The following is a 14,220-nucleotide window of genomic DNA, read 5'->3' as shown; positions in this document are numbered from 1 at the left end:
ATGGCTTTACATTCCAGTAGGGGAGAGGACTGTGTTTGATCAGGGACTGTTTCTTTATTCAGCCCTAGTCATTATCTAGTCTCCTCTAAGTCCATTAGCATTCCAGCCATGGACAAGGGGGGCAGTGGAACCTGATAGCATGTAAACAGTCCTGTCCTGGCAACAGCCAGGGCGACCAGCTCGGTAAACAAAAGCCACATGGAGTGGAAATGTAAGATTTGCTGTTGGTTCTGTGTTGTGTGACTACTAATGTGGTAGGAATGATGTTGGCACTACCATCACTTGTGCCATTGAAGATATTTTAAGCTTCTGTGTTTGTGTTTCTCTCAAGCAATGTTTCTGTCCCACTGTATCTCAGCTGAGTAGAAGTGCATTAACAGGTTTAAAAAATGAATCAAGGTCACATATTAAATTACAATGTCAACTGAAAATAGACACCTTTTAGTTAGATAGTTGTTTTTAAAGGCTTTATTATTAATCAATTTGCCTTCCCAACTCATTATAATGACACTTACATCAACACACAAGAGCACACAGATTGGAGATTCCATATGTGATAATGGGCCCATGACAGCCAAGACATATTTATTCATTAAACTTGAACCTTCCGAACCGAAACTCTGAACTATTACTTTATTTTTGGATAAGGTGACTCTGAAAGTTGGGTGCTGAGGGCTAAGATGCATCTTTTCGTACCTCAAAAAATGTTTTCACAAAAATGAAGTTTCACTTAAAGCCTCTGAACACCCACACAGGTGATTTCAGTTATTGTGGCTGATAAGACCTCGGCTCAGGTTGAAGCCGGAGCTTAGATGGAAATTTATTAGGTCACAAATCTTTATTATTCTATATATTAATCTATTATTTTTATCTAGCAATAAGAATTTGTCCTGCCCTAACTGATGCAACAAAGCTAACAAGAGGCTCAAGAAGATGTCAATCAATCAGTTTAAACACCCAAACAGTCCTGGGAAGGGGTCTTATCAGCCAGATTAATTTAAAACACCTGTGTGGGTGTTCAGGGCCTTTAACTATTTTTTCCCAGTGTCATCACTTGAACACCAAAGACCATCCCTGACCAACATTTTGAAGTTTAAAATGTATACTTTCTGCATTTGCCTAGCTCGCAGGGTCAACAAGGGACTTTGTGACATACATTTGGTCTTCATCAACTTTGCAGTTCCCTAGCTCCCTAGTTTTTGCCTCTTTTAGCTCATACTTTGGGTTTCCTGGCCCACAAATTCCGGTATTAACAATCTCATTTCCAGTAGCAGCAGATACTCTGCCACTGTACACTACCTGCTCAGCACCAAAAAACAGACAAAGTTAGCAACTATGTATTGAACATAGTGGAGCTAAAATGAGAGTAAATATTGGACTTAAATTCACCAGGTGGACACAAACATGACTCCAAATGAATGGCAATATTGCTTTGTGTCTGCTGTGTAACTAGGCAACTGTTCGCTGTAGCTAACATGTTAGCTATATGCCAGCATTGTTTAAGCTGACAATACATCAGATGTGGTGTTGGTTCGATGGCTTAGCCAACTAGCCAAGAGGCCTAATATTGGAATGAAGGAAGCTATTTTTTGTAAATTTTTGTCATTTTAGGGCCAAGGCCACTTGGCCTGCAGCGGGGCACATTTGTTAAGGGCACAAACACCACACTTAAAGGTGCAATATGTAATACTGACAGCTAGTGTTTAAAATAGTTACTGCAGTACAAATTCAAAATACTGGAGAGTCGTCTCCGCCGCCCCCTCCTCACCAGACTCGAAGTTCACGTTGGTTGCCAGGCCAGAGTAGCTAACGTTAGATGCTGGCTATATTGACAGTCATAAAAGCCCGTGCTCACGCGGAGCTCTGTACCCAACTGACAGACACACTTTTTCGGTTTAAAATTACAGTAGGAACCACTAAAAACCCGACAACCTTGCCGTCCTCTCCACACGCCAGACAGGCCCACTTCCTCGGCTTAGAATTACAATAGGAACCACTAAAAATACCACTACCTTGCCGTCCTATTCCACCCGACTGAATACACTTTATTGGCTTAGAATTACGGCAACAATTGCTAAACACACTGCAAACTTGCGGTCCTCTTTTCCCAATTCACAGCCTCCCTCTCTTGGCTTAAAATAACTCACCATTGTACACGTTGTAAACAGCCGTGGATTGCTTGCCTGGTCCTCCGGTAACTTTAGCAGTTAGCAGCGTTAGCATGGCGGGGTTAGCCAGGACCAGTCGGGATCACTTTACTGGCCGTGTCTCAATTGTTTTTGCGCGTAACCAACTCGGGTACTCTAGCTATATAATTCAATGTGAGTACACAAATGTTTAAATTACATAAAATGCCCATCCTTTTTAGCTGTGATAAATTAGCCTGAAGCTAATGTTTACCTGTTTAGTAGTAAATTAGCCAACTCTACGTCCTTTTGGGCTCTAAGCTGTCTCCATCTTTCAAATACATTGTCAATATTTACCAAGGGTTTGTTACGTCTCTGGTCACGCAACTGTTAGAAACATGGCAATGTTTTTTAGGTCAGGTAGAATCTATCTCCGTTGATCCTGTTTGTTTGTTTGCTGCTTTCATGGCTGTACTAACGTTACAGCTGTAGCGCGCTGGGTTTACGTTTTTACAGATATATCTGGCAACCCGGCCTTACTGTCAAACTGGGCAGTTGATAGCTAACAACACACAGGCCAAAACACAAACAGAAATCCCATCACGGAACGGAAATTTCAAAAAGAGAAAATACTGGCATTAGCAATGATGCCAGAAAAGACAGTATTTCAACCTAGCATGTTTCCTTAATATCTGATGACATATTGGGGTCATTTTTGGATTTATTACAGTAAATATATTACATATTGGACCTTTAAAATCACTTAAATAGACCAATTAATTTCTAAAAGCATTCATGCCTTTTAAATAAACAGTGGGAGATGCAAAAACATATTAAAAAATAACGAGGCCACAGAACACAGCATGCTGCAAAGCCTTGGAACATTTCCATGAAAACTACATAACCCCAAACCACAGCATCATCAAGAAACACATTAAAGAGTTCACTTTACTATTTTAGATAAAGCAGTTGTACCAACACCCTGGCTAAGTGCAGGTTGATATGAGGCCAGTAGGAGGCAGACAGGTGAAAGAGCATGTCAACTAATCCAAAAACAGGAGGACATATTCTGCTCTGTTTCTGGACAGATGCCTTCTGCCAGTTGTGGAATACCCCTGGGCAAAGATAGAGAAAGAGAGAAAGCATAGTCAGATGATTTCTTGGTATCCCACAGGGAGCCTCTGTGGGGACCCTGGGAATCCAGTGGGGCCGTTAGCCTTAGGGGGCTGTGTGATGAGGGTTAGTTTGGCAGTCACGGAGGAAATTACTTATCGACTCAGCGGCTCTTTTGATGCTACAGCCTAATGCTTGTGCTGCTGAAAGGGTTACTGAGTCAGTGCTGGCGAGACGGTACCATGTGATGGAAAAAGACCATTAGAGGAGGAGAGGGGTAAACTAGGGGACAACCCTGCAATCACTTCCTTTCCTTTGCTTAAAGAAAGAAAACGGATGTTATTAATGGCTGGATAATAATGACCTACAATCAAAACTATCACGATTAATGAACAGTTGACCTCCATTACGATTCAGGAATGGTTATTTATTTATTTATTTTTTTCAAGGGTTGCACTGTAAATAACACGACTAATGAAAAACAATGTTTCTCCCTGTGTTGCTGGATGTGTAACTAGGCTTTAAGATATTACAAATGTTTACTTCAAATATTAAAACAAACTTTATTAAAGCCAAAAGTAAGTTTCTGCACATTCACACTGCGACTCCCATAAGCCCCTTGTAAACTGTTTTTCCGTCATCTCTTTTTAACAAAACCTGAATCATTATGGTAGCAATTCTCCCATGCCAAACCAAGCAGCACATGGAACTGAAGAGCTTAATATAGATATTCATAGAGATCATAAGAGATTCATAACTTGAAACTTCAAAACATCTCTACTCTTAACTACAATGTAGCTCAAGCCATTTGAAATATACCAAATCTTAAACAAAATGACAAGCTTCTATGAGCTTTTTTGAAATGGTTTTGGTTCATTTGGTATTTTAGAATCAATCTCCCTTATGTATTTATTGTCGCAGCCATCACCAATCAATACCCAAGCGAATATTCAAGTAGAAGGGATCAACATGACTCTTTAGAATAAAAAAGAAGAGAATATTAGCTTGATCTGCACACACACACACACACACACACACACACAAACACACACACACACACACACAAACACACACACGCACACACACACGCACACACGCACTATTTATATCTTTATACCCAGGAATGGCTCTCCTCCCACCAGCATAACATGGCACATCATCTGACCCAACTTTGATAGCTAGCTTTGACATTTCATTTCATGTCTGTCACTCCGCATGTAAGAGTAAAGGACAGCCACATGTTCAAAATATGGAAACTGAGAAAGAAAGTCAGGCTCAGTTAGTTATGGACCTGGTGGAGGAGGTAATCCCTTCTCTTTCCATTTGGACCTGTCTATATTCTTTGTTGCTGTTGGGTTGTTGGACTTTGGGCCTGACCTTTCCTCCCTGTCTTCTTCCAGAATGGTCTTAATGCACTGCACCTGGCAGCCAAGGAGGGCCATGTGGATCTGGTCCAGGAGCTGTTGGAGAGAGGAGCCGCAGTGGATTCAGCCACAAAGGTAGGTTATCAGCTTCCCACTGAGCGGGTATATTTCATGAAAAGCTAGCTTAACGTACAGTTGTAGAGACTTGCGGTATCTGAAGGACTACTGAAGCTGCTCTGGAGGCTCGTGCTGAACAACATCTTACTAAGACACGTGGTTTGCGTTTTTTTTCTAATAACGCAGCTATCATATACATCAGCAAACTACACATTTTATTTCATATTCAATATCTCCAGATCAATGCAGTGTAGAGACTTTTTTTGTTTAGAAGCAGAGAGATGCACGAGGTCTTCCTTTTTTAAAAGCTTTTAAATCCATCCTGGAACTACAGTGTCTTTGTAGAATATTATAATTATGAATCCATAAATCATGTTACATAATGTTTAATGTCCCCGCATCGCTAAACTAGCGTCGTTCACCTGGGCCTTTCAAAAGAGGGCTTCTATGTGATTGTAGGTAGGCCTTCCAGAAGCTGTATAATCCAGCCTGTAACTGCAGTTTCTTTTCGGGTGTGGTGATCATTCCACTGAAAGGAATTGATTGACCTCACTAACAATATTTTATATGCTAGTTTGACCAAGCATTTAATGATTAGACACCATAACAGTGTTTGCTATTACAAAAAGCTGTGAAAGGAAAGGTATGCAATAAATAGTCAAAAATAAAACATAACATCCAAAATGAATCCCAGGTGCAACAAGTCAGTGTCAGTATAAGTATATATAGTCAATTTGTAGCTGGACACTATATAGCATACTGTAGTCTGGTTTGGGTATGGTTTAATACCTCCTGTTTTGTATTTCTGTGAAATTGCGCCCTCCGCTATCACTTTACTAAAGTCAGACCATCAAGAACGTATGAGGATGTTGATCCTGTTTGTGATGTCCTCAGACTCCAGCTTACTGTTTCCACATGTTTTCAACATGTCCCTCTCTGTGTAACCTTTGAAATATCCAATGCAATTTTACCAGTTTTCTCTGGTAAACCATCTGCAATCACCTCCAATATCTGAATTTATATAGAGAACTTTATACATTTTGTAACCTTATTGGCTAGAGGCCGGACTCACTTAAATGTTACATATGGGTGAAAATTATGTGAATCATGTCTTGGCCTCAGTCTTGTCATCTCAACCCAACTGAACCCCTCTAAAAGATTTTGGAGGGATGTGTACCCCTCATTCCATATTCTATCATTCCAGCTGCCATGGAGTCATGTACTGCATCCTTCAACCTCCAGTAGATATAGACCCATAGATATAAAACCTCTTTCGCTATAGGTTCCAATTGAAGCAATTCTAAAACTTAACCCAGGTAAGATGGTCGCCATATGGTTCCATCCTGGAATGGCAAATCAGAATTACATGTCACATCTATTGTTTTATATCTATGTATAGACCTGTATGTTACTCTTTAAACTGTGTTTCTCCTGGGAGCTGAAGTCACTGTTCAACTGAGCGTTTGATATTTCACATTACTGTGAATCTAATACTCACATGACCCAATGCTAATATAATAACATAACCCTTGTCAACCTCAATTTGCTTTATTCATAAGTCATTAATACTGTGATATGTAAATACCTAACTATAATTAAATGCAAATGCGAGTAAGCCAAACAGCATTGTGAAATATGATTGGAGAAGCGTCAAACTATGTGGGACTTGATAAGACTGATTTGAGATTCTGCTCTCAACCACAACTCGTATTTGTAATTGATTCATTAGCTTTTGCTAAAATAAAGAATTAACAACAACTCATCGACAGTCAGAGCTGCTCGTTTATTGCAGAACATCCATTCACAGCTGCACTGTTTAACATTCACAGATACCATCTTTTAATAGGGTTAGGTCATAAAGAAAAATACTGATATGAATAATCATTATTTTAACGTAGAAATTCTTCTTCTCATTGTCCTTTTATTAATCCAGAAAGGAAACACTGCACTTCACATATCCTCGCTAGCTGGTCAGGCTGAAGTAGTGAAGATCCTGGTTAAACGAGGAGCTGACATCAATTCCCAGTCTCAGGTGAGCCTCTGTACTCTGCTGCTGAAGTCGTTTAATGCTGCTATCCACTTAAAAGACAATCATAATATCACCTCCTGTATTACTCATCACTAATATCATTTAAGAGAGCTGTCCTTATGTTTGGCTGATTGGGTGAGGAAATACAGTAGATGTCCATGACCTGTAGTTTATTGGTAACCTCTTGTTTTTGCCTTTGTGCTGTAGAATGGATTCACTCCTCTGTACATGGCCGCCCAGGAGAACCACATGGATGTGGTGCGATATCTGCTTGAGAATGGAGGCAACCAGAGCACTGCTACTGAGGTGAGAGGAGTGGGTGTATATTTAGAGTAGTCTCGCTTTGCCAGACCCTCCTTCAAAGCGAGCTGAAGGAAGGTCTGGCTGCTCCACATAGCATTCGGGGATGGAAGCTAAACGTGCTCTGGTTTAATGGCATTTTTTAAACCAATCAGAATCGTCATGGGCTGCGCTAAACTCCGCACAGAGCCGCTGCAAAATAGTCGTGCGTGAGAAAACTCAGACTGGACAGATAGTCTAGCTAGCTGTCTGAATTTACCCTGCAGAGAATCCCAAAAGTGGAACGTCAAGGATATAGAGTAAAGACTATATTTAGGGTGACTAGATCGAACTCTCCTATGGAATCACGCATACAGTATACTGTAACACTGGCACTGAACACAACGCAGATACATGGCTGATGTAAATCCCATTATTTGGCAGGTATTTGGCCATAAATCAAAGTATTTGACAATTTTGGGGCAACCTCTAGCTCACCCGGTAGAGTGTGTGCCCCTGTAGGCTGAGTCCTTGGCGGTGTCCTTGGTTCGAATCTGACCCGTGGCCCTTTGCTGCATGTCGTCCCCCCACTCTCTCCCCTTTCCTGTCTTCAAGCTATCCTGTCAATTCAAAGACCATAAAAAAAGAAAAAAGTATTTGACAGTTTTTAATTAATGGCAATCCATCCTGGAAATGGATATCTCTAGACATGTCAACATGCTAGTGGGGCTAGAGGGAAAGTTATGGGTCCACCAAGTCATTAGGACACATCATCTGGGAAATCATGATGACAAATGACAATATTTTATTGCACATGACCATAAAGTGGCAAGCCGAATCACCATCATCATCAGGGGATCACCAAAGTCATTAGAATTCATCATCTGGGGACCATGAATGTGTGTACAAAATGTCCTGGTTATTTATCCAGTTTTAGTTGAGAGATTTAAGTCCAAACGTTTTGACCAAAGTGGTTGACTCACTGACAGATGAACATCGACATTCCTAAAGCCCCCTACTAGCGTGGTCACCGTTAAGCTACCATAAGTGAAACTTCTTGCACAGAGGTTCCATACTGAGAACCTACCATGGCTCAAACAGCATAATCCCTCCCTGTCCTGGTCGGCTTTCAGTTTGAAACATATGCAGGAAGTGTTGAGTTTTATTGATGGTAGCTTAACAGAAATTGGAAAAAGCTTTTAGCAAATGGGAATACATTTTTGAATGAAAACAGGCATTTTCTGTTAAACAGATAAAGTGAGAGCAGCAGAGTGATGAATGTGACATGGCTGTGTTGTTATATTGATATAGTTTACCATATCAACCGTTTTAATACAAGGAATGCCACCCCTCCTTGTTTTTTACCCTGCCTTTATTTGTTCCTTCTATTATTTGAGACATGGCCATTTTTTAAATACCAATGTTTATTTACACTAATTGAATGTCTGTCAACCAAACAAATCAGACTTTTTGAGACTCCTACATTTAAGGATTCTTGAGAATGAAATGTAGCTAATCCTTTTAACCTGTCTTCCTTCACCCAGGATGGCTTCACCCCTCTGGCCATCGCCCTCCAGCAGGGCCACAACCAGGTGGTTTCTGTCCTACTGGAGAATGATACTAAAGGCAAGGTCCGCCTGCCTGCCTTGCACATTGCTGCCCGCAAGGATGACACCAAGTCAGCCGCCCTGCTCCTGCAGAATGACCACAATGCTGATGTCCAGTCGAAGGTATGCCCATAGCACGGTTTGAGTTGGGGGGTTGGCATGTGTGGAAGTCAAGCTAATGTGCTGCTATTTGTTTGTGCAAATGTGTCCGTGCTATGGTTGTGAGGACTTTTTTTTGCGATCAAATGTTTTTATTCAGTATGGTTGTGAGGACTTTTATGAAGTATATGAATTGTATGAGGCTGAAGTGGATTTGGCTAAATAGGATCTTGTAATATTTGAGGCAAAGAGTGTAGAAAGTAAAGGATTGAAACCAGTCTAGCTGTCTTTTAAATGTCAACATTGTTTCCTCTAGGCTTTGTTTCAGCAGAGGGGGGGGTAGGGTTAAAAGAACGCTTGCTGATCCCGGACCGCCCTGACTACTGCTAGATAGGCCAACTTTCTGTTGATGCCGTTGGTTATAGACCTACTAGCCCACTCTGACCCCCTGGTACTAGGGTTTGCACTGAATTTGAGTTGCTACAGCTGCTGACTGGTAAACAGTATGGTAGCTACTGTTAAAGGTGCCCTAAGCGATGTTGGGCGACGTCATTTCTTGTTGACGTTCAAAGTATTTTCAAACAAAACGAGGCTAGCTCGCCCCTCCCGCCTCCCGTCCCCTCCCTCTCCCTTCCGCGCACTAACCCCCCAACCCCCAAATCCTTCTTGTCGGTTATTGGCTGGAACACTGTTTGTTATGTTTTGTGGTGCAGGTTGGCGCAGTTTGTTTTTGCCGTTTGTGGAGCCTGGGCTGTCTACAGAGACCATGTTTTTTACAGTGTGTTCAGGGGACAGGCAGCTAGCAGATAGTGAGGAGATTTTTGCTGTATGTGACAAAAAATGTTGTAGCCTAAAAAACGTGTGACATCACTTAGAGCACCTTTAACTGAATAAGTTAATGGTTAACTAATGATTAGTTACTGGTAAACAGAATGGTAGTTACTGTTGAATGAATGAGTAACGAGCATTCGTTATTCATTTTACAGTAGCTACCATTCTGTTTACCAGTAACTAATCATTAGTGCTTTAAACAGTCAATCAGTAACTAATCATTAGCTAACCATTCGTAACTCATTCATTCCTCATTCGTTCCTCAGTAACTAACTACATTTATGTGTAACTTATTGTAAAGTGTTACCTTGAATGTGTATCTGGATAAGTTATCCTGACAATCAAGAATCTAATCACACTGTTCTCATTACATCCGGTCTTATTATAATCCCAGGGTCTCATTTTTCTTGCTCCTTATGTCAAGTAGGCGAGTAGGTGGAAAGCTTTAGGCACCACTGGTCTGGTAGATTGGATGTCATTTTATTACACTGTTGTGGTGTCAATAATTTAAATATTTCCCGTATCCAGATAAATTAACCAGATAACAATCTCAGCAGGTGTAAATAGCGTCCCCCAAATGTATGATTACTAAGATTGAGTGTATTACGGAAGACCACTAAATTGTCGACTTGTCATGATGTACTTTTGTCATGAAGCTGTATACCTGTGTATAGTGTGTTTGTGTTTCCATCTGTCTGTCCATGCATCTCTCGATTTCTCTTTTCCTGTCTCTTATTCAGTGTCTCTGTGCCTGCCACGTCACTCCTGGTCCTGCCACTAACTGGGTCTCTCCCTCTTCTCCTCTCTCTCTTTGAATGCTAACACTCACCCACACACTTTCCCCATCACCCCCTTCTACCTTGCTGCACCGGTGTCTAAGTGTAGCACTGTCCACTGCATGGAGTGTGCCAGGCTGCAGGTTGTATGGTGGTGATATACAAGCCTGCATGCAACCAAGGGAGGGGATTCCATCAGAAAGGGATGGGAGTGTCAATCCGGTATTTGTGGGAATTCACAGTTACCTGTTGACGTAGGAACACTGATACCGGATAATGGCTTTAAGGGACTGTGGCTTGAGTGAAGATGATTTACTACACTATACTGTTGATCCATCTTCCTGAATGTATATTAATATTGCTTCTACATTAACTACAGTCTATTTCAACAAAGCACCAATTATGTTGTTATGTAACAAAACACTGTGGAGGCACACGGTATGTGCATGCATTTAGTATAATGCCATACAGTATGTGGTTCAGCTGTTGTGATGCAGCCCTGCTCAACATGACTCATAGGAAGCTATAAACAGCAGCATGTAAACTCAAACACAGATACACATAAAACACATCTCTGGGGAAACAACCCAACAGTCTAGTGTCAGAGTCAAAACAGTCTAGTGATAGCTATCTGAAATGGCCTGCTTACATCTCAGTTCGCTAAACCAAGACTCTTACTGAAAAGTATTCTGTTACCATCAATTAAGACACTGTTGAATAAACTTAAACCCCTTTAAGGGATAGCGATAACCTTTTACAACTCAGGTCTTATCTTAGTTTTGGCCACCAATCCTATCGCTAATAATTGTCCTCAACATGTGAATTGCTGAGATCTTGTAGTGCAGCAACGTTGTTAGAAGAAGTCCAACAGGATAAGAGATGCATTCAGACAGGTTGTAACCAAACCCCCAGGTTAGCCAAACTTATTTGGAAGAGATAACAATTTAATTATTACCATTTAACGATTATGTACTTGTTGTAGTTTAGAGCATACCCTGTTTTTAAAATCTAGTCAAGATCTTTGCCACTATGTAGTTGAGTTACAGTTTTAAACAGAAGTGGCAATGACAGAATGGCACATTGACTTTTCCTTTACTACTTGTTTTGTTTTGGTGATCCCATTACACATGTAAATACAAAGTACCAAATCAGCAATGTTGTTCATTTAGCTGCTAAAAATCCAATGTCCTGATGTGATAGTACATATTTCTTCAGTTCATTTCTTATTGGCTCTTGTAATGCATTATAAAGTATTAAAGTTAAGACTTCAGACTTCAGATTAGTTGATCCACATAAAAATGTGACATTTTGCTGTTTCCAGCTTTTTATGGGTGATGATGTACTGCATTACTTTGTTTTATATCTTTGTGGGTTGGATTGTTGTTTTGAACTCTGGAAAGTTGCAATGAGCATGTTTTTCACTATTGTTAAAATGTAGACCAAACTATTAATCCCATAAACAAATGATCAACAATCTGTTGCATCTCCACAAAACATACGTGATGTATGTGTGAACTGGACATCATCTGCACGAGGAAGTGGCCCACACCAGCCGCATCGCTCGCCAGTTTAGTATGTGACAGCACAGCTGGGCTGCTGTGCATCTGACTACACTGCAGTAATGTGTTAACCAAGCCTAACTGAACTGATCTTTCCCTCCCTCATTCTTCCTGCTTCAGATGATGGTCAATAGGACTACTGAGGTATACACATGCTCCTTTGATTCTCCACAGATTTACTATACACTCCCATTCCATTATTTCTCTTTTCTTTACCTTCACCATTTATTTATTTCACTTCCACAGCACTGCATGGTGTAAAAAAAGTATAATTTGGTTCCTACACTTTCTGTTGGTTTGGTTCAATAAGGTCAACATGCACGGCTGACACGAATGGCCAAGCTACTGCCGTGTGTCCTGCACTCAGGCACTGCGCACAGTCTAATTATCTTTAGTTTTTGGCTTTAGATTTTGTTTATTCATACGCTGTCTGTATGCATTTTCATTTTTTTTCCCCCAAGTTTAGACTCATATTGTCACCAGCTTAGGAAGCCCCTTTTGTTTTTTTCATATCTGACCCTTAAAACATCTATTGATTTATTTTAAAGTATCTCCTGCAAGGGTTGATTTGATGATTACTGTGCTGATGCATTTTTGGAACATCTATCAATTGATATTGTTTACTAGTCTGTATTGTAATTTTGTCTGTTTATGCCATGTTGCATGATTGTCATGTTGATGATTTGATTTTTTATAGATGCACTATGAACTGCTTAGTTTGAAACAGTATTGGTAAAATTATAGCATACAATTTATTTCCTTCAGTATGGAAGTCCAGTGGTGCCAAATAGAAATGAAATCAATTAATCAAATTCAAATGATATTTTCTATTTGTTTGTGCATGAAAAACTGAAAAAATTAGATCTTTAATTCATGTTCAAAATGCATAAATACCGTCAAAGCAAAGACTATTGACCAGTATTTTTTAGTGTACAGAAAAGAATGCCACAGCAACAATGATATTAAAGTTTAATGTAAACTTGACTTTTGTTTTCATTTTCAAATAGGCAAACAATGTGAAACCTACGCAAATCTTGAAAATGCAAAACTGGACATTTTGTTTAAATCTGTCCAGAAACCAGAGCAAATAAAATTAAAATTAAATGGTGTCCATTTTGTTGACTTTGAAAAACTTTACAAAGGACATCTGGGAGGATCCTTCCATAATAACACTGACCATAATAACAGCAATTATCATGCAATATATCGGCAAACATCAGAAAATAAAATAAAAAAGAATATAATTTAAATTAAACTTCATGTTTAGATTGCACATTGTCTACCATTTAAAATAAAATTAAATGAATAGTCCATTTCATGCATTGTCAATATGGCCGTGTTTTGCTTTTGAGTAAACTGAAACTTATTTATCAGTAGAATTTTCCATGTCCATTTTGGCAGTAATCATGCATTTTAAACAATTTAATTTTTTTAATTTTAATAATGCACACACAAATTGACAATTAAAATTGTAATTTTATTTAAATGTTGGCAGTCCTGGTCTTCTATACAAGACTTTTCCTGATCAAGTATTTCAAATGCATGCTTTTATATACATCTTTAAATTACTTGTATTTGACTTTTACTCTTTACTAATATAACAATGCTAATTAATAATGACATGGGAAGCCTATAAAGCTTTAAGGTCTTACCGTACCTGCTTGGCCAAAGACTTGGTATTGAATAGCATGTTGCATCCACGCTACCTTAGTTTGCACCATTTTAAGCTTTTGACTGTGTAAAGTTTTTAAACCATCACGTTAGTCACTGTATTCTTCACACTTTTATAAACAACTTTTTCACATTAAATCGGACCACACTTACAGAACGGCAAGGTAAGGCAAGAATCTGCTCCAAACTGCTCTGCAATCTCTAACTTTTCTCATATATTTCTCATTGCTAACTCTAATACTTCCTTGACGTACAGTAAACATAGTGCACTTTGGTGTTGATCAGAAATGTACCCTTCTCGTTATGTGCCACTTTATGAGTTCACTATGATTTGGTGTTGTTTGGGTAGCTAATATTGTTTGTCAATTTTCATGTCAATCTTGATGAATATCTATGTATACTGTACATCTATTTGTTTGTTTCAGTTTTTGTCCTTTTCATTTCAAATTGTTTTTTGAAAACTAGGAAAGCCCTTCCTTTACTTTTGTTTCTGTGGTTGATAACCTGCATGGAAGTGACGTTTCTGAGTGTGTTTTTGGGTTTATGGGTGCTACATATTCCGACTTGAATATTTCAAAATAATTGATTTTTTTTCTTTGCATTCAGTTTAGTTTTTTTCATCTGTGATGCATGCTGGGAAGACTAAAGA

At 39.5% G+C, this 14,220-nt stretch overlaps 1 protein-coding gene across 17 annotated transcripts in view; it reads left to right on the top strand.

Moving 5' to 3' along the window:
• The window catches only part of ank2b (ankyrin 2b, neuronal), a 241,092-nt gene that overhangs the window by 156,492 nt on the left and 70,380 nt on the right, over positions 1 to 14,220 (top strand). For 16 of the 17 annotated variants that reach the window (XM_035993711.1, XM_035993710.1, XM_035993713.1 and 13 more), the window contains exons 3-8: positions 4,640 to 4,738; positions 6,654 to 6,752; positions 6,957 to 7,055; positions 8,573 to 8,758; positions 12,021 to 12,044; positions 13,727 to 13,735. In XM_035993711.1, coding sequence (XP_035849604.1) covers positions 4,640 to 4,738; positions 6,654 to 6,752; positions 6,957 to 7,055; positions 8,573 to 8,758; positions 12,021 to 12,044; positions 13,727 to 13,735 — 516 coding nt within the window. The remainder of the gene's footprint in view (positions 1 to 4,639; positions 4,739 to 6,653; positions 6,753 to 6,956; positions 7,056 to 8,572; positions 8,759 to 12,020; positions 12,045 to 13,726; positions 13,736 to 14,220) is intronic. The other variant, XM_031299818.2, reaches the window with a different exon arrangement.

Source organism: Sander lucioperca, chromosome 17 (assembly GCF_008315115.2).
Source record: "Sander lucioperca isolate FBNREF2018 chromosome 17, SLUC_FBN_1.2, whole genome shotgun sequence".
Classification (NCBI taxonomy): domain Eukaryota; kingdom Metazoa; phylum Chordata; class Actinopteri; order Perciformes; family Percidae; genus Sander; species Sander lucioperca.
Note: the sequence above shows the minus strand (reverse complement) of the source record. Positions and strands in the feature narration are given on the sequence as shown.